At 41.0% G+C, this 24,435-nt stretch overlaps 1 protein-coding gene across 6 annotated transcripts in view; it reads right to left on the reverse strand.

Moving 5' to 3' along the window:
- Positions 1-24,435, reverse strand: part of Baz1a (bromodomain adjacent to zinc finger domain, 1A) — a 93,176-nt gene that overhangs the window by 14,649 nt on the left and 54,092 nt on the right. For 3 of the 6 annotated variants that reach the window (XM_087553196.1, XM_087553200.1, NM_001170568.2), the window contains 13 exon segments: positions 23,974-24,140; positions 22,092-22,187; positions 21,326-21,464; positions 19,418-19,564; positions 14,516-14,611; positions 14,170-14,394; positions 13,569-13,734; positions 13,276-13,383; positions 10,455-10,579; positions 8,308-8,907; positions 4,637-4,797; positions 2,805-2,956; positions 1,195-1,343 (listed from right to left, as the gene is read on the reverse strand). In XM_087553196.1, the coding sequence (XP_087409322.1) occupies positions 1,195-1,343; positions 2,805-2,956; positions 4,637-4,797; positions 8,308-8,907; positions 10,455-10,579; positions 13,276-13,383; positions 13,569-13,734; positions 14,170-14,394; positions 14,516-14,611; positions 19,418-19,564; positions 21,326-21,464; positions 22,092-22,187; positions 23,974-24,140 (2,331 nt within the window). 6 annotated transcript variants of the gene reach the window in all.

Genomic DNA, 24,435 nt, shown 5'->3' on the forward strand with positions numbered 1-24,435 from the left:
GAGTTACGGGAAATTGTGAGCTGCTGTGTTGGTGCTGCAAACTAAACCTGGGTCCTTTTAATGAACATAAGTGCTCTTAACCAATGAGCCATCTCTCTAGTTGACACTTCATTTTTATTAGTCCTCACATCAATTAACATCATTATTTAAGAAATTTAGCATTCAAGTTACTCTTTCCAATGAGACCAGAAAAGTATGGTTTTTATCTTCTTTATAACCCCAGTGAAATAAACTTTTTTTTTTTTAAATTAAAAACAGGGTCTTACTATGTATGTAGTCCTAACTGGCCTGGAACTGGCTATGTAGACCAGGCTAGCCTTAAACTCGGCAGACCCACCTATCTGCCTCTCTAGGGCTAGGATTAAAGGCATGTGCTTCCACATCTAGCTAACATGATGAATCAACTTAAAATCTGAAGAAGAAAACATGGAATTAGAAACAAGGATAACGTTAAAATTGATTTGAATTTTGAAAAAGACTTAATGGTTCTTGGGTTGGCCCTAAAAAGCCTAATAATTGTATAAACTGTCTAAACAATAGTATTATTTCTTTCATTCTAGCCACAAATTGTAGCTCAGTGATAGAGTTTGTCTAGCAGGCATGGGATCCTGGGTAGTCCCCAGCATCACATATCCACAACACAAATAGTAGAACATGTCTTCATCTATATCCCAACACTTTCTATTTCTAACTTAATGTTTCTTAATATTTTTAAACCAAATCTTCAAATGGAGATTTAAATCACTAACAAAATTTAAGTTACTAAAAACAAAAAAACCGTTTTACCTAATTTATATTATTTGAAGTATGGATAGTAATATATTCTGACAATTTTTTTTGAAACATCACACAAAAAGAAATAGGTTATGAAACACCCACTACAACATGTTTTTCAAGTCAGCCAGGAAGCAGTACTTTACATATTATTTAAAATACATCTTACCTGAAAAGTTCATCTTTTTTTTTTTTTTCTTTTTTCTTTTTTTCGGAGCTGGGGACCAACCCAGGGCCTTGTGCTTGCTAGGCAAGCGCTCTACCACTGAGCTAAATCCCCAACTCCGAAAAGTTCATCTTTTAAAAAACAAAAACAATTTTAGCCTATCAAGTTCATTATGTCAGTCCACAAGTCCCAGCAGGAGAAAATTTCACATTATTTAAAATCCAACTAGTATTTTCAAATACGAAGATACTCACCAAGTGGAGCTTTGAGGAAACGCCGTTCAATGCCCTGTTCTATCTGAAAGAGGGCTGTAGCCAGATAATGAACCACATTGCTCACTGACTGTGGTGTACTGGTACTAGTTGAGACGGTACTTGGAGTTTCTGTTTTAAGCCCCAAAAGTCTATAATTAAAATAAAAATAGTTTATGATACTGAGAATCACAATTTAGTGAAACTTGGACCCACTCATTCTTCCAAAGTTTGTGTGTGTTCGTGTGCATGGATGTACGTTTATGACACAGCCTCAGGTGTCAGTTGCTGTCTTCCGCCTTGAGACAGTCTGTTTCTCTTGTTGCTCACCATTGCAAATGCCAGGTTGCTAGTGCTAGCCTGGTCTCGCAGATTCTGTCTCTGCTTCCCATCTGGCCAGTGAAGACATGGAATGTGTCCCACTTTGTGATTTCTGGGAATGCTAATTCAGGTCCCCACTTGCATGGCAAGTGTCTTATCCACCAAACCTCAAAGGTTTATTGACATGGCTGTTACAGAGTTTCCCAATCTCAAAGAGCTATCACGAGTGAATGGAGGACAGAAGGCACCTAGTCAAGGAGGGAAGGTAGAAAAGGGAAGGCTTCTGGGGAAAGTTTCACAAGTGAGGGTGACAGACCTTAAAGCCTATGGAGTAAGAATCTTCCTCCTCCCTCCCCCTTCCTAGATGTCAGCCTCCAGACTTCTATCTCCAGTGTAAAACTATCCTTTATGAAGTGCTTTCACACCATCTTCCCTATACAAACCTTCTTACAGTACCTTTTCTTTTTTTAAACAACCCGAGCTCACTGTAGAGTCTTCTATATAGCTAGATCTAGATTGGTCTTGAATTCATAGTCCTCCCCTCTTTCTCCAAGTTTGGGGATGCCTGGTGTGCACCCCCCATTCTGGCTCTCTAGCACATGCTTCACTGTCATCCATATTCTCCCAGGACAAGGATTCCTATATATTACAGTTTCATGTCTTCCCAGCGTTCTCCTCTAGAGGACAAACTGTTTGGAAGTTTGTACCAGTTGAAATGATCTACCTGAGGCAAGTGTTCCATAACTGAGTCATCTGCTAGCCCTCCTCAGAATTTACTCATTTATTTGTGAGTGAGTTTGTGTATGTTGTGTGAATGTGGGTTCTCATGTACCACAGCACACATGTAAAAGTCAGGAATAACTTTTGATAGTCACTTCTCTTCTTCCACAGTGCTGAGACAGGATCCCTCTTGCTTTCTGCCCTGCTGGGTACTCCAGGCAGGCTGGCCTGGAGGTTTCTGCACCCATTTCTGTCTCCACACAGGAAGACTGGGTTTGCAGACACATGGCAGGCCCACAGTTCAGACGTTCAGCACACAGAGCAAAAGGCAGGCAGGCATGTCAGTGTGAGACAGGCAGGCGCCTGCAGCCCCCTGGCCAGCTAGCCTGGCTGAATTCGAAACTCCAAGCTCAGAAGAGCCTTAGTGAAGGATGAAAGACACTGACTTCTGTTTTCCACACACACGTACACTGTCCCCAAATAATGTAATAGAATGAACTTAAACACACTAATCCAAACAGAAGAAGCCAAACACTAAGCCAGGATGGATGACCATTTCAGAAGCCACTTACCTGTCTCTTACTATGACCCTTGCTTGTTCAATCTCCATCTCCTCCACATCGTCGTTCACAGCTTTGCTCACTCCGTTTTCCTTGCTTTCCTCACTTAACAGCTCGTATCGGCCATTCTCCAGGGCTGACCTCCAGACCTGTCGATCTGTAACCTGTAATGAAACTCAGATTTACTAACCCTGAAATATGGGAATGTTACTCCTAAGGGACATGTGCTTTTAAGTAAGATTGGTTCATGCACATTCTAGAATAGAGGAATCAAAAAAGCATAAAAAAAGGTTACTGTGGGGCTGGAGAGATGTAATAACTTGAACTAGGTTTAATCCAGGAATGGTGGTATATCCCTTTAATCCCACCACTCAGGAGGCAGAGGCAGTCAGATCTCTGTGAGTTCAAGGCCAGCGTGTTCTACAATCAATTCCAGGACATCCAGGAATATAGAGAGACACTGACTCAAAAAACAGAACAGGGGCTGGGGAGATGGCTCAGAGGTTAAGAGTGCTGACTGCTCTTCCAGAGGTCCTGAGTTCAATTCCCAGCAACCACATGGTGTCTCGCAACTATCTGTAATGGGATCTGATGCCTTCTTCTGGTGTGTCTGAAGACAGCAACAGGGTACTCACATACATAAAATAATTAAATTAAAAAAAAAAAAGGTTACTGTACCAGGAGGCTGAGGCAGAAGGACTGGCAGGCAAGGCAAGCCAGGGTTATATAGGGAATCCACTCCAGGTCCAAAACACAAAAATATAATAAAGTATTTATATAATATGTAGATGAAAAACTTTACATGAAAAGCTTTAGTATTTCAGTCTGTTTTTAAAACCATATTGAGGGTTGGGGATTTGGCTCAGTGGTAGAGTGCTTGCCTAGCAAGCGCAAGGCCCTGGGTTTGGTCCCCAGCTCCGAAAAAAAGAAAAGAAAAAAAAAACCCCATATTTGTGTGTGTGTGTGTGTGTGTGTGTGTGTGTGTGTGTGTGTGTGTGTGTCTGTCTGTCTGTCTGCCTGCCTGCCTGCCTGCCTGCCTGCCTGTCTTACTATGTAACCCAAGCTGGTCTTGACCTCAGGGTGATCCTTCTGCTTCCACCTCTAGAGTGCTGGGATTACAAGTGTGTGAGCCATTATGCACTACTTTATAGTCAAATTTTTGTTTTGTTGTGGAAACAGGCTCTCTTCATGTAGCTCGAGCTTGTCCTAGGGCTCACTTAGTAGCCTAGGCTTCCCTCAAACTCCCAGAGATCCCCTGCATCAAGCTCCTGAGTGCTGGGATCAGAAGCATTGTGCTGCCATGCCCAGGTATAAACAGCTGTTAATAAGTTTTAAATTAAATTTTACGTGTATGAGTGTTTTATCTGCATATAAGTCTATGTACCACTTAAGTGTCTGATTCCCATGGTGGCCAGAAGACAGTGTCAGCTTGGGACTGGAGTGACAGAAGGCTGTGAGCTGTCACTAACTGAAGCTGGGACCTTTGGAAGAGAAGCCAGCATCTCCAGCTCCTTTAGAAATGATCTTGGGTGGCCACAGTAGAGATGACAGTGGTGGTGAAGGCTTGAATAGTACATGCTGGTGCACGCCTGTGATCCCATCACCACGACAGGAAGCTCCAGGCAACCAGAGCCAGTGTAAGACCATGTCTTAAAGAAACCAACAGCTGGAGATGCCCTGCACTAGATTAGTTGTCTAGGAGGATGTTTGGGTCCTATTAGTGGGGGACAACCAACCAAGACTAAGAAGAGAAGGCAGGGGTTAGCTAGGGAAGATGAAAATAGAAAACGTTTAGAAACATTTACATATGACAACTAAGGTATAAGCAAACACGAGGGACAAACCTTGATGGCTCCTAGTGTCCCTTGATAGATCCTGTCTTCGATATCCAAGAGAAAGTCTCTGAGTCGCAGCTCAAGCTGCCTCTCCGCAGACATCTGTGATGTGTCACATGCAGCAGATCGTCCCCGAGAAGAAACGGGCTTGCTATCAGCCTGAGGTTTGTCTGAAACGACCATCAAGTATCTTTATTAAGATTTTCTCCATAAAAATAACATAATTTTGAGATAATTTAGATGAAACAACCACAATCTCAATAGTTACAAACATTAAAACATGACATGATTTTGAGTAAATCCTCAATAGCTATCATTGTAAATATGGTAAAGGCCTTTGTCTTAGGGTTTCTGTTGTTGTGATAAGACACCATGGCCAACAGCAGCTTGGGAAGGAAGGGGTTTATTTTAGCTTACAACTCTCAAGCCATAGTCCATCACTGAAGGAAGTCAGGGCAGGAATTCAGGGAGGGAACCCGAAGGCAGGATCTGAAGTACAAACGGCTTGTTGGCTCGCTCCTTGTGATTTGCTTCACCTGCTCTTATGCCCTCCATGACCACCTGCCCAGGCATGGCACTGCCCAGGCATGGCACTGCCCAGGCATGGCACTGCCCAGGCATGGCACTGCCCAGGCATGGCACTGCCCGCCCAGGCCAGCCCCACATCAATCATCAATCAAGAAGCCCTGCTTCTTATAGACTAATTCCATGGAAGCATTTTCTCAATTAAGAGTCTTTCTTTCCAGATGACTTTAGCTTGTGTCAAGGTGATGTAAAACTAATCATCACAGTCTTGTGTCCAGAACATATAAAGAACTCTTACAATTCCATAAGAACACAAATAATCCATTTACAAAATGGGCAAAAGCTTTGCATGGGCATTTCTTTAAGGAAGGTATACCAGTGGATCCTCTCCAGCGAGACTTCACACTTCTTAGGATGGCTGATACAGAAAGTTAGAATTTACAAGGAAGTAAAGAAACTACAACCTTCACGCACCATGGTGGGAAAATAGATATGCAGCTGCTTTGGGAAACAAACTAGCAGTTCCTGGAGTATTAAAGTTATTATAATACAAATTAATTTTACCCCTAGGTATATACTTAACAAATGGAAACTACTGACCCAAAAACGTGTATGTTAATATCAACAGCAGCATTTTCTATAAGTCAAAAAGTGGAAATAAATCAAACATCTATCCATAAGTGGATAAATAAAATGTAGTATATGTACAAAATAGAAGATTTGGCTACAAAAAGTAATACAGTTTTGAGAACATTCAAAGCATGATTCTTATGATGCTAGCCATAAAATATGATATGATTCCATTCATAGAACCTATCTGGAAAAACCAAGATTAGAACAATCGAAACCAAGCTAAACCACCCCTCCCCCAAAAGAAAACCTAGAGAAAGGAATACCAAGAGAAACCTTAGCAGACACTGAAAGTTTGTGGTTGTCCAAAGTTAAGAGACATGTATGTGTGTTCCCCCACTGCACTGTATGTGCAAACTTCCACCTGACAGTCCTGTCTCCACCCCCACATCTCACTGCAGGAGTGGCCTTATGGATTCACACCACCTCAGACACCTCAGTAGGTTGGGGGGACTGACCCCAGGTCTTAAGGCTTATAAGGCAAGCACTTTAAGCTTGCTGAGCTAATTCCCAGGCTCACAAAGATTCTTGTTTGAAGCAACAAAAATCTTTTAAGAGCTACTGTGGGGGTGATTGTCCATTTGTGAATATACTGAATTGTATACTTTCAATTGGTGAGTATCTAATCTGTTGAAAATATACAAAAATGGTCTAAACTTAAGGCCCACCCCAGGAGGAATCCATGCCTGATGTCTGGATAGCCAGAAACTGGGAGCTAGATGACACAGAGACCTAGGGTAGAATCAAACATGTCTGCACCTCCCTTAAGTCAATGAAATGATTCCTAATGATATTCTGCTATAGTCACAGATCAGTGCATAGCCCAATCCAAAGGTCAATCAGTGTCTTTAATCTTAGCACTTGGGAGAGGTAGGGGCAATCTTTATGAGTTCAAAGCCAGCAAGTTCCAGGACAGCCAGAACTTCACACAGAGAAACCTTGTCTAAAAAAAAAAAAAAAAAGGTTTCCTCTGGCAGATGGGAGTGGCTGCAGAGACACACAGCAGACATTATGTAGAGTCTGGGTAACCCTGAGGAAGGAAGGAAGAAGGATTACAGGAACCAGAGGGGTTGAGGACACCAGGAGAACATGGCCCAAGAATCAAGCAGACAGGGTTCATAGGGGCTCACGAAGACTGAAGCAACAATCATGAAGACTTGACTCTTTTGTCTGCTCTTGGGGCCCTTTTCCTCCTACTGGATTGTCTCAGACAGCCTTGATAGGAAGATTTGTGCTGAGTCTTATATTGCAACTTGTTACACTGTGTTTGGTTGATACCCCTATGAAGGGAAACTGAGGAGAAATGGATCTGGGGTAGGCGAGAAAGAGAGAGGAGTGGAGGGAGGGGAAACTATGGTCAGGGTGTATTATAAGAGAGTATAATAAATAAAAAGAAACAAACACAAAGGAAAATATATACAGTGTGACCATAACATGCCCCAAATGCTCTCCAAGATTCTCATTGCTGAAACTCACACCATGAGATGCTTTTCTTTCCCCTATCTGCCATCAGTGAGTCAGCCTCCCACAGGAAGTATTGCAACCTGATCTGCCCTGGCAGCCACTCAACCTCCAGAGACCATTCATGCATCTCGGACTCAGTCAAAACATTACTGCACTCACTCCACTCACTGCAGTATCTTCAAAACTGCCAGGTCTTGGGCACTGAGGCATAGTAAAGGATACCCTGGACTGTCTGTGAGGGAGTCTCTAGACTTTAATGATATGTATGACAGTAGCCAGTAGCAGAGGGTGTAAGAACCACCTCAAAATGGTGGCACCATCTAAGCAGATTGGAGCCCATGTAGAATAAAAGGAGGAAGGGTGGGAAGCCAGCGGAGGCAGCCCTTCTGTTTCTAACCGAGCACTGTGGTGCCTGCTCACGCACCCAGCCAACCCCAGCCTCCTGTTGTTTACTCTCGAGTTGTTCTGAGCAGGTACTTTGTCACAATACAAAGCTGAGTAACACAAGGAGTCAGTCCACTGTCAAGGAATGAGAAGACTGCTCACACAAACACCACAGAGGCATGTTGAGAACCCTGTCTGTATGAAGAGATATATGATGACTGTCTAATTTGAAAACTAAGAACATGTCAGAACGAAAGCTAACATATTTTAATATATGTGTAATAACTTGAAATAGGTTTAATCCAGGAATGGTGGTATATCTCTTTAATCCCACCACTCAGGAGGCAGAGGCAGATAGATCTCTGTGAGTTCAAGGCCAGCGTGTTCTACAATCAATTCCAGGACATCCAGGAATATAGAGAGACACTGACTCAAAAAACAGAACAGGGGCTGGGGAGATGGCTCAGTGGTTAAGAGCAAGCACTGGCTGCTCTTCCAGAGGTCCTGAGTTCAAATCCCAGCAACCACATGGTGGCTCACAACCATCTGTAATGAGATCTGATGCCCTCTTCTGGTGCGTCTGAAGACAGCTACAGTGTACTTACATATAACAAATAAATAAATCTTTAAAAAAAAAAACAAAACAAAAAGACAAGAAAACCAGAACAAATATTTACCTGAAAAGTGGAATTTCTCTTCAGAAAAGTGTGCGAGCTGTGCACATATTCTGCTCTTCTCCTGAAGCAAGGTCTCTTTTAAGGCACTTTCTCTGTGTCCTCTGGAGTTGAGAGCTTCAATGAGCTGGTCTAGCTGTTCACAGGAACTGTAAAAGCACCACCGATTTGGCTTATGCACTGGTTTTGGCAGCAGCAGAGAATCATCGAATGGACCCTGGTCGAGGCTGGAGGTAGATTCAGACATGAAGGACTCTTCAGTTTTAATAGATACCCGAGGACTGTGAGGCTGTGCATTACTGTGGAATGATGAAGGCCTAGGCAACAGCATGTCTTCAGTAAGACCCGAGTAATCCTCCTCTATAAACAGACCAGGGATAGAAGGGAAGACCCAGTACCGCCTGTACAAGCGGTCTCGTCCGAGAGGGAAGATGTTAGTACAGGCGATGGCACTCTGGATCTTGTCTAGGAGTTCTTTCTCTTTCCGCTGGTGCTCCTGTCTCAAAGCTTCTTCTGCATCAGCAGTCAGAGGCTCCTGCTTTATACAGTAGTTCATCTCTTCTTGCTTTATACATTGTTTAACTGCAGTTTGTCCTGCTTTTCCTGTTAAGAGGTATCATTACTGTTATTTTATTTGTTTATTTTATTTCTTTTTTTTTTTATTGTTATCGTTTGAGACAGGGTTCCATTATGTAGTGAACTCGGATGCCCTGAAGCCCACAGAGATTCACCTGCCTTTAGCTCTTTATGGTTTCTGTCATCATAACCAGCCTTATTATAAGTTCAATTGTCACTAAAGAGATATAAGGCCCACCAGGCAGTGATGGTGCAACCTTTAATCCCAGCACTTGGGAGACAGAAGCAGGCGAGTCTCTGCACCTCTGTTCTACCAAGTGAGTTCCAGAGACAGGGAGGGCTACACAGAGAAACCCTGCCTCATAAAATAAAAATCAAACAACAAAAAAGATAAATATGAGACACAAAGCTAACCATGATTTACTGTGGATGACCTCAACTGCATTTTACTGTGACTACATTTGAAACTGGGGCCTTAACAGAGTAGGATTGGTATCCTAAGAACAGGACAATCAGATCTCCTCTCTGGCATTCAGGGAACAAGTTGTGTAAAGGTACGATGAGAGATCTTTGAGTGTAGGCCTGCACATTGCTTTAATACAACAGAGTAAACACTAGTAAAAACAAACTCAGTAAAACTTGCTAGGGGCTGGAGAGATGGCTCAGCAGTTAAGAGCACTGACTGCTCTTCCAGAAGACCTAGCTTCAATTCCTAGCAACCACATGGAGTTCATTCATAGCCACTCCAGTTCCAGGGGAACTGGCACTCTCACACAGACATGCACACAGGCAAAACACCAATGCTCATAAAATAAAAAAGACTTGCTAACTAAAATTTGAAGTTACTTAGGAGGCAGAGGCAAGTAAGGCCTAGTCTATACAGTTAGTTCCAAGCCTACCAGGGCTACAAATTGAGACTCTGTCTCAAACTGCATGTCCCCCGCCCCCAGAGACACTGATATGTTAGGCATAGTGGGGATCTAGGGATCTATAGTCCTAGCACTTGGGAGGAAGAGGCAGGAAGATTGGGACTTTATGGCCATACTTGACTATATAGCAAATTCAGTGTTCAAGTCCAGGCTATACTATATGAATTCTTGTTTCAAATACACTGGAACTAGGAAAGAAGGGGGGACGGAAAACATGAAAAGGACCCATGAAAAAGAATATTGTCTTTCTTCCTTAATGGCTGGTGAAAAAAGAACTTTCATACATGTACTATGTCCGCTGTGGAATCACTTGTCTATAATCCTTTACTTAGGAGGACTTCAAGTCTGAAGTTCCAGGCAAGTCTGGGTTATGTAGCTAGGCCCTGTCTTGATGAAATAGCAAAGCAAAACAATCCCATAATATAGCAATGTTTCCTGCATCAGCCACTGTCTTTACACCAGATACCACACAGGGAGACATGGTGGCATCTACCTATAATCCCATCACTCGGACGTAAAGGCAGGAGAGTCGGGTCCAAGGTCAGTCCTGGCTACACCATGAGTTCAAGGTTGACTTGAATAAAGCTGAATCAAGCCCTAGCCGAGAAACAGAAACAATCCTGCTCCAAGCGAGCTGACAGATACCTCTTCTGCTCCTTTTATGTGATCCCAGGTCGTCTTCATCTTCAGTAACCACATCAGGATCCAGATCTTTCCGCTCTATTTCTTTGCTGTCAGCACTGGTATCAAAATCTTCCCTTCCTTCTTCCCTGAAAGGAAAAGGAATGAGCTAAAAATCTCGAGAAAGTGTAAGTAAGGAGAGTGATCCAAGATATGGGTGAGGAAAAAGGCAGAGTTAAACCCAGGAGCAATGAAGAAGAATGAGGGGCTTACATTTATTTATTTTACATGTATGTGTGTTTGCCTGCATGTATATGGGTAAATAATATATGTTCTTGGTGCCTGTGGAGGCCAAAAAAGTGGGTTGGATCCCTTGAAACTGGAGTTGCCGGTGGTAGTAAGGCACCAGGTGGCTGCTGGGAACAACAGCAACTAGTCCTCTTAACTGCTGAGGCAGCTCTGTGAAGGAAAGGTTTAGAGAAGGACGACAGTTAGAAAGCGTGCTTGCTACAGTGGAGGTGAGAGCGTGACTGGTGCAGAGAAGCCACTCTCGATGGTCAGGGGGCTGGGTACCTGCTGATACTGGCCCAGAATAGGAAGAGAGAGGGAGACAAACACCAAGGAAAGAAGCAGTTGTACTTCAGATACAGTTTATTCTATTACGTTGTTCAAATTTAAACTAAATTTATATGAACTTCAGGGGAAGGCTATCACTTACACTGGGTGTAGTGGTGATGCCCTGCAATTCCAGTACACCAGAGGCTGAGGCCTTTGAGTTTGAAGTCAGCCTGGGCCTCACAGGGAGTATCAGGCTACTCAGGGTAAACAGCAAGCCTCGCAGACAATGAAACATATATGCTATCACTGTTGTTTCTACATCCAAAGTAAAGTTTTGCAAACTCATATTTTTATTCATTGAGGAAATAGGGAAAAGGTGAGATAAGTGAAAAAAAAAATGGAGCTGGCAAGATGGCTGGGTGTGTGTGCTTGCTGTGGAAGCACAATGAGCAGAGTCCAAGCCCCAGAATCCATGTAAAGGAGGGCGGAGAGGACAAACTCTACTCCCCTCCCACAGTCACATGACAACAACAACAACAACAACAACAACAACAACAACAACAACAACAACAACATTTAAAATATAAGAAAGTCGGGGTTGGGGATTTAGCTCAGTGGTAGAGCACTTGCCTAGCAAGCACAAGGCCCTGGGTTCCGTCCCCAGCTCCGGAAAAAAAAGAAAAAAAGAAAAACAAAACAAAATATAAGAAAGTCAGTTGTGTTGCTGTACGCCTGTAATTCTAGCACTTGGCAAAGTTGAAGCAGGAGTTCCAGGCAGCGATGGCTACATGAAACTCTGCCAAAAACACAAAGATAGGGAAAAGTGGATACTTATTTACATAGTTAACTTGTTTGTTCAGACAGTAAGAGCCTAAAACCTGCTAGAACCTGGATTTAGTTCCCAGTATAAAAAATAGAAAACAACAATTTATATGTTACGAACATCATGTCTTTAATCTCAGCACTTGGGAGGAAGAGAGTGGCAGATCTTCCTAAATTCAAGGGTAGCCTGGTCTATATAGTGAGTTCCAGGATAGCCAGGGCTATGTAGAAAGATCCAGTTTCAAAAAAGTTAATGAGTAAATAAATCTTTTTATATAAAAGAAAATCACCATTTCAAAACATACAATTTACAAGATTGCCTGTAGTGGTTTGAATGAGAATGGCCCACAGGTTCATGTATTTGCATGTCTAGTCCTTGGCCTGCAGAAAAGGATTAGGTGGTACACCCTTGTGAGAGGAGGTTTATTACTGGGGTGGGCTCTGAGGTTTCAAAAGACCAGCCAGACACAGTCTTTTCTCTATACGGATGGAGGACATTCATCTGTTTACACTTTTCATTAACTAATGAGCATTTAGCTTGTTACTTTTTACAATTTACCAATTACTCTTAGGAATAATCCTAAGCCAGGTGTGGTTGTATGTATCTATAATTTTAACACTTGGGAAGCAGAGGCAGGAAGATTTATGTTGGAGGCTATCTTGGTATTTAAAAAGGATGGCAGAAATCAACCTTCCAATTTAACCCTATTCCTCTGTACGGTTCAGAAGCACTACAAAACAGTGTACCTGTGCCAGTGGTGACTGTAGAGGGAGAAGAAATGAAGTATTTAGGTTAAAAATAACCCACTGAGCTGGGCATGGAAGCTTTTACACCTTTACTCCTGGCAGAGGCAGAGGGAAGTCTCTGAGTTTGAGGTCAGCATGCTCTACAAAATGAGTTCCAGGACAGCTAGGTCTACACAGAGAGACCTAATCTTGGGGAGGAGGAGGACACACAACCCATTGAAAGTGTTCTAGGAAGTTACCTTTTACAAAATGAATTTTAAGAGACAAGTGATAGTCTCAAAAATTAGGCTAAAAAGTAACACATGTATAATTGATTAAGCGTTTATACATAAATTTCATAGGGTTTTAAATATAATCATAGAAAAGTATGTTTTTAAACTCTAAAAGCACTTTAGAGTTTCAGGTGTCAGGCTTTTATTCTTAATCTTTATGTGTAATGAGGTGATTTTTTTTCTATATTAAAACATCTTTGTGGGCTGGAGAGATGGCTCAGAGGTTAAAAGCACTGACTGCTCTTCCAGAGGTCCTGAGTTCAAATCCCAGCAACCACATGGTGGCTCACAACCATCTGTAATGGGACCTGGTGCCCTCTTCTGGTGTGTCTGAGGACAGCTACAGTGTACTCATATAAATAAAATAAATAAATCTTTAAAAAAAAAAATCTTTGTATTTGAAGTGAATAGATGAAGACACATGGGGAGTGAAATTCAAACCATACCCTAGATCTGCAGCTGAAGTTCTCTGTTCATCCTCCTTCAGTTTCTCTTGTTTCTCTTTCATTTTCTGTTCTTGTTCCTTAAGTTTTTCTTCCTTCCTTCTGCGTATTCTGAAAGTCAAATAAAAGTCCATCTAATACAGACACACTTCACTGAGCACCTTGCCTTTGTTAAGCTAAAGACAGTGCATGGAATTCTGTTACAAGCCATGCTGGGAAAACGCACCTTGCACTCTCTGAAACACAGCTGGCGATGCTAACTTTAAACAGTGAATAAGAGAGTGAGCAGTGCTTACCGAGCAGCTGTGGCTTCTCTCTCTTTACGGTGTTGTTCTGCTTTGAGCTCTCGGAACTCCTGCTTGGCCTGTCGCAATACATCAACATAATCTTCAATGAAATCCCTAGTAGAAACTAGGGTCAGTAGCTTCCCACAGAGAGCATGAAGTATCTTCATTTTTTCTCCTGCCAAAATGGATAATTTCTGTGTTATCAATGAGGAAAAAGGAACAGCATTTGACAATTTTAACTCAATGATAAAGTGTCTACTGAAGAACAAGGAGTAGTAGGTATGGTGCTACAATTGTTTACTGCCAGCATTTGGGAGGCAGAGACAGAGGCAGAGGCAGAGGCCAGCAAATCATTGTGAGTTTAAGGCCAGCTTGGTCTACACAGTGAGTTCCAGGTCAGAGACAGTGAGACCCTGCCTCAAAACAAATAAACAAACCAAAACCACACCAATCAACCAACCACATGACTCTAACAATAATGAATGCTCTTTCTTAATTTCTTTAATAACAGATTTATCGTGTGGAGTTTCTTGTTGGCTTGTTAGTTTTCTGGATAAGAGAGATGAATAGGAAGTAAGTAGGTTAAAAAAAATTCCATCTTGCCGTTTACCTGGTGTCAAATCATACACAGCAGTGCTGGACAGTTTTTTCACCAGACTGGGATTGCTCAGTCGAAGCTCCATGCAGGCATCATCTGTGGCATCGAATCCTCCTCGTTTCTGGTACCGGTACTTTGCATTTGCTGATGTCACATCAGCACCTGAAGCTAAGATGTGCAGTCTGAGGATTTCAGAAAGAGTGCAGCTATCAAGATCCAAGCTTTTCAAACTGCAGCCTATATTGTTAAAAATGAAACAGACATTTAGAAAACAAACAATGACTACTCAGCAATGTAAATGTACCTTTATAAATTAAAATAAAATGCCAAATAACAACAAAACAAAGCCCACACATACCCTGGTGTAACTGTGGCCATGCAGCGGCCAAGGCTGCAACTGCAGACAGTGCAGATTTTGTGGGGTCTGCGTCCTCATCCAAAGCCTCTGTTAGATCTTTAAGGAAATAAACACTTTATTCTAGTGCAAGAATATTTGGGAAGAATGCCCCTTTAAAAGATCAACAAAACAGCTTAACATTCAGGGACCTCAGAAGAACCAACACCCAGCACAGCATTATTCACATTCTCTTGGTCTCCACCAAAGCAACAGATCCTAGACTGTACACTACCATTTCCCTACAGAGCACACGAGACAATTTCCAAATTACCAGAAAGATGCACTTACATATTCCAAAAATGGCAAAATGTATTTTAGAATTAAAACAAATCACCCATTTAATGTAACTTGAAAAGTCTGCTTTGAAAATTGAGTAAAGATACCCAATCTAATAAACAGATTCAGACTGAACCATGACACAGCACAGGCTGTTTATCACTGAACCTCCAGAAGAGCTTTAAAGCCTGCACAGCTTCAGTGACTCATGCTTTTCATTAACAGTTCCTCACTTTCAAAATCTTCAGTCTAAGAAGTAGGGGAGGATTTCCCTTCATTTTCTAAGAGAATGGCTTTAGCTTTGAAAATTGTTTAAGTTACAGTAGATCAAAACAGCAAATCTACTGGTATAAAGCAGTATAAGCATCCATCATATAAACAACTCTTCCCAGTTGTAACACACAGATAAAACTCAAGTGCCACCTGTACCCCTCATGTTTCCAGAAACAAACCCAAACAAACCAACGTGCTGGCTGTATTAGGGTACAGTGTTTACAGGTTATTCTAATCAACAGGTCATGTTCTGGTTTAGCACTGCCAGTAACTAGTACACATTCTTTAGACCAATCAGTTCATCTGGACTTTAGTTTTCCTAAAGGGGTGACTTTGGATAAGCAATCTGTAAGTTCTCCAAATATTTATTAGAAGCCCAACATAAGAAAAGCCTGTGTTTAAAATGAGTGAGAAGAAGAGACTTCTGTTCACCCATCTTGTCACCTCTCCTGCACCAGCAAGGACCTCAGGCTAATCTGGATCTGTGCCTCCAAATTGTTCTAACACGATTCAATTAGCAAAATTTCCAGGTTGACAAAAGGAACCTTAGAAACTAAAGTGAGTAACTTTTCCAAGGAAAAGGCAGCTCTGGGGTCAAGTCTGATCACAACTGCTGATGATGTTAAGATACAAAAAAACATAAACAGAAATACCTAGAAGTTACCTGATTCAATTTTTTGTAAATGCTGAAGTCATGCCTGCCAGGCCTAACTCAAGTAAAAGGCAAATACTAGAGCTAAAATTTCACACTTTCAATTTACATATAAAGCCACAACACATTTAACATGCATGATGATTACCCACACTCCTAGACACAGCCATACAAGTGTGCTACATCTCTTCCTCAGTAGACAGTATCGCGACCAACCTCTACCATCAGGAGGAAATCAGCATTTTAGAACAAAGGCAACAGAGGCCTTAAGAAATGAACCAACAGGTTGGGGATTTAGCTCAGTGGTAGAGCGCTTGCCTAGCAAGCGCAAGGCCCTGGGTTCGGTCCCCAGCTCCGGAAAAAAAAAGAATTAAAAAAAAAAAATGAACCAATAACGGACTGATTGTTTCTATAGTCTTACATGAAATGACATGTTAAAATACTATTCTTTTACATTAAAAAATTACATGTGTGTGGTCGCCTTATCGTATATCTGTGAACCATGTATATGTAGGTGCTGAGGAACACTAGAAGGGGATATCAGATCCTCTGGAATAGGAGTGAAAGAGAGTTGTTAGCTTCTGTGTGGGGGCTGCAATTCAGACCACGGTCCTCTGCAAGAGCAGCCAGTGCTCAGAGCTGCTGACCCGTCTCTTCATCTCATAATATGTATTCCTAAACTGCCTTATCTACCATATGGCACTCTAGAGAATTACAATTACCTCTTTAGAATTTTCTCAGTATTCCCTGGGTCCCTTCTTACAAGAGAGCGTGGCTGAACTGGATCCCATATAACTGTATGAAACAGTTACATTTATTAGAGTTTTGTTCTGTTGTGTGACAGGGTCTCTCTATATAGACCAGGCCAGTCTCAAACTCGTGGATGCTCCTGTTCTGCCTCCCTTATTATTACATATGTGTACTTATTGTTACAAGCAGTAGGATTAAAGGCCTGTGCCACCAAGCCTGGCTTTATTACATCATTTTAATGTATAAATTGTACACACAATTACAACAGTCAGTAATGATATCCCAGAAAGAAAAAAAAAAGCTCAAAACTGTTCCATTTAAGGAAGATGCTCTTGTTCTTCAAAGAATTTTAGGTTCATTGTATAAAAATAAAGACAGGAAACTGGTTATGGTAGAACATGATTGTGATTCCAGCATTTAGAACATGGAGAAAGAAGGTAGGAGTTCAAGGTCAACCTCAGCTTTATTGCAAGTTCAAGGCCAACATGGAGAGATCCTATCCTGAACTAGCAGCAGCACTAACAAGAAAAAACTAAAGGCAGGAATAACTGATATGGTTAGTACAAGATTTTTAAAACTGACAAAATTTCTAAGATTTGAAACAAAACAGGGATCCCAAGGGCTAATGAAATTAGATATGGGCAATGCTAAGAAAACAAATAATTAGCTTTTTAACTTCGTTACCTATTTTGAGATAATATAGTTATTATAGGGTTATTATAGTGCAGATTGCCTAAATTTGTGTTCCATTACTTTTTTAAAAAAATTGTGTGTATGTGTTCTATATTTTCTTAAGATTTATTTATTTGTTGTAAGTACACTGTCGCTGTCTTCAGACACACCAGAAGAGGGTATCTGATCCCATTACAGATGGTTGTGAGCCACCATGTGGTTGCTGGGGATTGAGCTTGGAATCTCTGGAAGAGCAGTCAGTGCTCTTAACCACTGAGCCATCTCTCCAGACTACCATTACCTTCTTATTAGCCACAATTCTTTTAGCGACATATGTTTCTTTACATGGAAAATAAAACCAGTCAAAGTAGAACTAAAAAAAAAAAAATCAATCCTATCTTACTGTTTTTAAAAGACTGTAGAAAACTTTTGTTATTGAGGTGGGAAGAAAAAAGTTATTCCTGTGGTAGTTGCCATCACTGAGCCATATAGAACCTTTATTTTGTAGCAAGCATTTATATAGAGATTGGTTCTTTATTTTTATATTTGAGATTGTTCTATATAAGAACAGAAATATAGAAAGTACAGATCAAGCAAATCCTGACTAGAAAAAAAAAACTGGTAACACAAAACACCAACAGCTTTCTAAGTTTTTTCTTTGCATTAACTGATTTTCTCACTCAAGTTTCTTTTCATTCTTTTTTTAAAAAAAAATCATTGTACTTATTATTACATGCTTGTGCATGCCTGTGTGTGTGTGTGTGTGTGTGCAGACACACATGTAGAGGTCAGAGGACAACAGCTCCTTCTGACACTGGTTCTGCTTATACTGTGGGCTCTAGGGACCCAACACTAGTCACCAGGACTGCAGTGTTCCCATCTGCTAAGCTGTCTTGCTGGACCCTCTTTTCTTTTCGCACTAGAGCTTTCAAAATGGCAATCCTTATCTGTTTTATAAGTGGAACTAAACAGAGCTTAATGTCTTAAACAGCCTTGCTGTGGAACCTACGGTGACCAGCACTTAGGCTGGAGAGTACATTTCACTTCAACTCAGACTATAAAATCAGAAAGCAGACAGCATGAGACACAGATTTATCATTCTTATTGATCCAGGAACTATGAACAGAACTCAAACTACTTAAGGCCAAAAACTACGGGATTGGAGAAATTCCATGTGCGTGTCCTAACTCTGCTGTCGAGATGTCTCCAGCATGATTTCCTTTTTTATATAACAGACTGAAGTGCTATTTAATCAAGCTCCTAGTCCACAATCACATCAATAATCAATAACATAAATCAGCATTTCCTCTGACTATAGGAGGTAAAACAAAACAGCGAGCGTATTGTCTTGTTGGAGAAGTCTCATGTATCCAAGGCTGGACTTGAACTCAGTGTATTGCTGAGGATGACCCTGAGCTTCTGATCCTCCTGCCTCTATCTCCCAAGTGCTGGAATTATGTATGGTGTGTTCTCCCATACCCAGCTTTCTGAGGTGCTGGGAGTGGTAAGCATTTCCACACAGTTTCTAAATGACAGACACAAAGTTTATTAACAAAGGATGAAAGAAAGGCACATCAGAGAATGAAGACCGTGAGATAGCTGGAACAAGTCCAGTGCTCGAAGGACTAGTGAGCACAAGTGTAGACGTTTTCTAAAGGGTTCGCCAAGAAATTTTTGCTACGTTAACATATTGTATGCTGACCGTGGATATTTAAGAACATGGAATTTAAAGAACAAAGTTTCTAAAACTATCCAGATAAAAAAATATCCTATCGGTCCCCAGCTCCGAAAAAAAGAACTAAAAAAAAAAAATATCCTAAATGTTAGTATAAAAAGTATCATATCTACAATAAAACCAGCAATAGTATTTTAGTTGAAAGTAGTAATAAGAATTCAAGTTTTCCTAATGAAAGGTAGAGGGAAAGGCTGTTTAGCAGAATTTCTTGGCATTTCACATACCAGACAGTGATATGCTTCTAAATTAAAGGGAAAATATAAAGAAACAAAAGGAAGACAGCTCAGGGAAAATGTCTCAAAAGTTGTCAGAAACAGGTCATACCGATATTAAGTTTTTACAGATATCTGATAATATGTTGTTAGCATAATATGACTTAGCATCAAGTAAACTAAATACCTATATTTTCTAACTGCAAAAGAAAAGTGAGTTTTGAAACAACACATCAAAACCCAGTTTTACTACAAAGCTGCTAGCTCAATCAGCAATGGTGTTGAACTCTGACCTTTGGTGTCAGCATCAGTTATCTGCTCTTTGGCTACTTCCTCCTCTTCTTCAGCCATCGCCTGGAAGATTGCAGTCAGGAAGAAAAAAAGCAATTCACACAGTGGGCCTTCACTGTCATTTCCTACAAGAGCTTCCTCTAACACTTCTGTGAATAAAACGTTTAAAAGGAATTTAAAGTTCTGTCATGACTGAAGAAACAACTCCATTGGAAAATAATAAACATTCAATCAACATGAGCCTGTGCGACTGCTCTCTCAAGTGCCTGTTTATGAAAGTAGATCCACATCTTATCTAAACCAAATACATTAGGATTTCAACACAGAGAAAAATAAGCCAAAGTCAGTGTACTAAAGACAGTCAAAGTTTAAAGTTGAGGCACAATTTAGCTACATTTAAAAATATAGTTTTACAGGAAGTGATGAGGAAGGCAGAGTGTTCTACCAGTCTACATAGCAAGTTCTGGGTCAGCCAGAGCTATACAGTAAGACTGCCTCAAAAATCAAAATAAATAAAAAACCCTATAAAGCACACAATTGATTATTAGTGTTGCACTTTTCATGAGAGCTATGTGGGATGTTGCTTACCAAACAATGCCCAGGAAAGGTAATTGTCACTACTAGGTTTTAATGCTAACATTGTGTAGCTATTAAAATGTTCAAGTAAAATTGTTTAGATGCTCTTGATTCATAAGGCATTAGCGTTTCATGCCGTAAACCTACCCCCAGCCCTATTGGTCAATGTACTCCCTTGTTAAAACAAGAATGACAATGAAATCTGTCTCAGAGGCTTCTACATGCAGCTTAAAACTTTACTGGATAAAAATTAAAGTTTGATTCAAATTCCGCCTCATATTGAACTCTATTATAAATATTTGTACAAAGTTTGTAAACCTGCACGTAAATGAATTATAAATTAGAAGTAGAAACTATTTGTCTCTAAGTTCTCACATGGCATTCCTCACTCATGAAGTGGATCTATAACTTCTTACGAGGGCCGGTAGCAAGGTGAGGCTATACAAGCCTAACAGTGACAGTTCTGCTTCCTAGTGGAAGTCACATGGAGGAGACGGAAACGTGCATGAAAAAGCCATGAAAACAACTAGCCAGTCACAGCTTCATAAGATCTCAGTCTAGTCATTCTTGGACTGCTGCCATATGGGAGACTCCAAAAGAGATGTCCAATGACCCTATGAGAGGTCACTTACTTTAAAAAAAATATTTTTATGTTTATTATTTTTTGCTAATTTATTTAGTAAACATACAAGACTATGTTTCTTAATGACATTTTCATGCACATATATAATTGTGTGTTTGCATTTCACCTCCCTACCATTCTTGATTATCTTCCTTTTTTTCCCCCTTTAGCTGGTCCTTTTCTGGCTCTATATTGTATCCCATCTGCTTTCATGGAATGTGTGTGTGCATGTGCATGTGTGTGTTTCCTGTACATCTTTAGTGTGCCAATTTTTTTTTTTGTTAACTTGACACAAAACTAGACCACACAGGAAAGAGGGAATCTTAACTGAGAGAATGCTTTCTTCCATAACATGGCCTGTAGTTATGTCCACAGGGTACTTTCCTGACTAATGGTTGATGTGGGAGTGCCCAGATCACTGGGAGTGTTGCCACCCACAGGCATGTGCGCCTGGATGGTATGAAAATGCAGGATAAGCAAGATAAGCAGGATAAGCAGGAAGCACTTCCCCAAGGCCTCTGCTCTAGCTCCTGTCTCCAGATTGCTGCCTGAGTTCCTGCCCTCACTCCTTGATGGGCTGGTATGGAAGTGTAGGCAACGTAACCCCCCCCCCCCACCATGCAATAGAGACCCTGACTGAGACACTAGATATCAAGCACCACACTATGTCAGAGTAAACTGGCACGAAGCAACAGGTAACTTGAGTACTTGCCTAAGGTTACTCCTTCAGGAAACTCATCTTGAAGATCAAAAAGTTCCCCAAATGCATTAAGGAACTCCAAAACCATCAGAGCATCACCGAAGACTTCAGGAGGTAGTCTGGTTTTCACCGGAGTTGGTTCTGGAAGTTCCTGCAAGGTTAAATAGTACATGTAATGTCAAAAGGTTTAGATACTTTAGATTATTTCCAGAAGTAAATGAAATCCTTATTCTTTTAACTCAAATAAACCTAAATGCATGCCTGGCTACACGGTTATTGGATGCCAGGTATCATAAAGACTGATCAATTATTTTGGCAGAATAACCACTACCACAGTAACAATGCAGCCCTGGAAAGGTAAGAACACCTTCTATATATACATGGCTGTTTCCTTCTAGTTAAATGAGGAAGATGTACTTCTATCAGGAAACAAACTCAGCAAGGTGTCTACCATAGACTTGTGGTCCCAACACTCAGAAGGGTGGCACAGATGAACGGGAGCCAGGCTGCCTGGTCTACACAGTAAGACCTTTCTCACTGCCCCCACAAAGGAAAAATAACCCCACCCCACCCCCAAGGTTTTTTTTTTTTTTTGAGATAGGTCCTCAGTTTGTAGACTAGGATGGCCTCAATCACACGAGATCCATCTACCTGTCTCTACCTACCAACTGCTGGATTAAATGCAAGTGTCACCATGCCCAGCCCAACCAACCATTCTATCAGCAAAGTCAAGTAAGACAAGTTAAACACATCTGTGTCAGGCACAGCACGTTCATACCTTAAGGTCGTCACATTCCATGTCTTCTCTGGGTTTACTCCACTGCTTTAAGTATTCCATATATTTTCGTTTTTCTTCACGTAATTTCTCTCTTTCCTAGCAAGCAGGGTCAGAAGAAATTTATCAATCAATATTAACATCACCCAAGAACTGTTAATAAACACTGACGCTAGGTAGCTCAGCTGGTACGGTGCTTGTTCAACAGTCGAGACTGATCTTCAACACAGTATAAAAGGAGGCTTGGTGGCATATACTTGTAATTCCAATACCTGAAAGGTACTGACAAGAATGTAAGGTCATCCTTGGCTATACAGAGCAAATGTGGGGCCAGCCTAGGTTATACCAGAACCTGTCTCAATTAAAAACAAAGAATCCCATGGGACTGGGGTCCATGAAGATGGTGGCTTTGTGGGTGCTGGGATCAAACCTGGGTCCTCTGCAAGAGCAGCCAGTACCCTCAATCAACCAGACCATCTCTCCAGATCTGTCTTTCGTTTTTAAGGCCAAAAATGAAGACTAGAAATAAATGAATCAAAGTATTGTTTGCTTGTTTACTCAATTTATGTATTGAGTGCGTATGGTCTACGTGTGTGTGTGGGGTGTAGAGATCACTAGAATTCACTCATGTTCCACCTTGTAACTTTCAAAAAATTTTTAAAAAATTATGTGCATGTGCCTGCTTATTTGTATATCTCATGTGGGCAGTGCCCACAGACGCCAGAACAGAGAGAGCATCAGATTCCCTGGAACTGGAGTTGAGTTGTGAGCAGCCCAACATGGGTTATAGAAACCAAGATCAAGAACTCTGTACAACAGCAAGTGCTCTGGGCACCCGGCACCCGGCAGGCAGATATGTGAGTCAGAGGCCAGTGTGCAGAATGAGTCTACAGGATGAGTTCCAGGACAGCCAGGACTACACAGAGAAACCCTGCCTTTAAAAAAATAAAAACAGAAAGAGAAAAAGGAAAAGGACAACAAAAAACCCTAAGGTTGGAGAGATGCCTCAGAATTAAGAGCAGTAGCTGTTCTCAGAAGACCTGGGTTAATTCCCAGCACCCACATGGCAGCCACAAGTGTCCAGTCCCAGAGGATCAGATACTCTCACACAGACATATACAGGCAAAACACCAACACACTTAAAATGAAAACAAATAAATCACTTTAAAAAAAAGAACAGCAAGTGCTCTCTTAACTACTAATCCATCTCTCCAGTGCACCGACTTAAAGATTGATTTATTTAATGTGTATGGATGTTTTGCCTCTGTGTGTCTCAGCACCACATGCATGTCTGATGCATGTCTGATGCATGTCTGATGCATGTCTGATGCTAGTGGAGGCCAGAAGAGGATGGCAGACCCTCTAGAGCTGAAGTTATAGTTGCTGTGAGCTGCCATGTGGGTGGTAAGAACTGAACTCAGGTCTTCTGGAAGAGCAGCCAGTGCTCTTAACATGGAGCTGCATTTTAAATTGAGTGAAGTCTAAGAGAATACAGATATATTGAACCTTAAAGTAGTAATTAAATTTTCTAAAGCAAAAGGGAGATTCATTTCTTTAAAGATTTATTCATGTATTCATTTACTATGTGTAAATTTTGCCTGCATATATGCCTGCTCACTAGAAGAGGGCATCGGATCCCAATACAGATGGTTGTGAGCCACCATGTGGTTGTTGGGGATTGAACTCAGGACCTCTGGAAGAGGAGCCTACACTCTTAACCCCTGAGTCCCCTGGGGAGATTAATTTTTTATCTGTGTTCTATGTAGGCTCAAAAATGTCAATGAAAATGGTAAAAGAATTTAAAGAATTAGCAGTGCATTTAAATATGTAAGAACCACAACTATACATACATATATATTTACTGAATATTTAATATACTGAATACCTTTTCTCTTTCTATTTTAAGTCTCTCTTTTTCTTCTTTTTTCTTGAGTCGTTCTTCTTCTACAATTTTCTTCAATTCTTCCCTCTTTTTCTCTCTATCTTCTCTTTCTCTTTTTCTTGCTTCCAAAGCATCTGCTTTTTCTCGTTTTAGTTTGGCCTTTTCAAAAGCTGTGGGGAGGCCAAATTTAAAACTATGTCCACAAAACCAGAAATTCAGCTTATAAAAAAAAAAATCTAACAAAAGAGGCTTTAAAAAAACTTAGGTTAAATGAGATCAGCAGAGACTCACAACTCCTTGAGGTAGATAACTGGCTAAACAGTGACCTACACACTCTAGGACAAACATATCCTGCTTTTGAAACCATCGACACTAGAACATATACAGCTTCTAGACCCTGACAACAACTTTACCTCAATCTAGAATTAAGCAGACGACTAGGGAATGATATATTTAGGAGAGATG

This window comes from Rattus norvegicus, chromosome 6 (genome assembly GCF_021556685.1).
Source record: "Rattus norvegicus strain SHRSP/BbbUtx chromosome 6, alternate assembly SHRSP_T2T, whole genome shotgun sequence".
NCBI classification, from domain to species: Eukaryota; Metazoa; Chordata; class Mammalia; order Rodentia; family Muridae; genus Rattus; species Rattus norvegicus.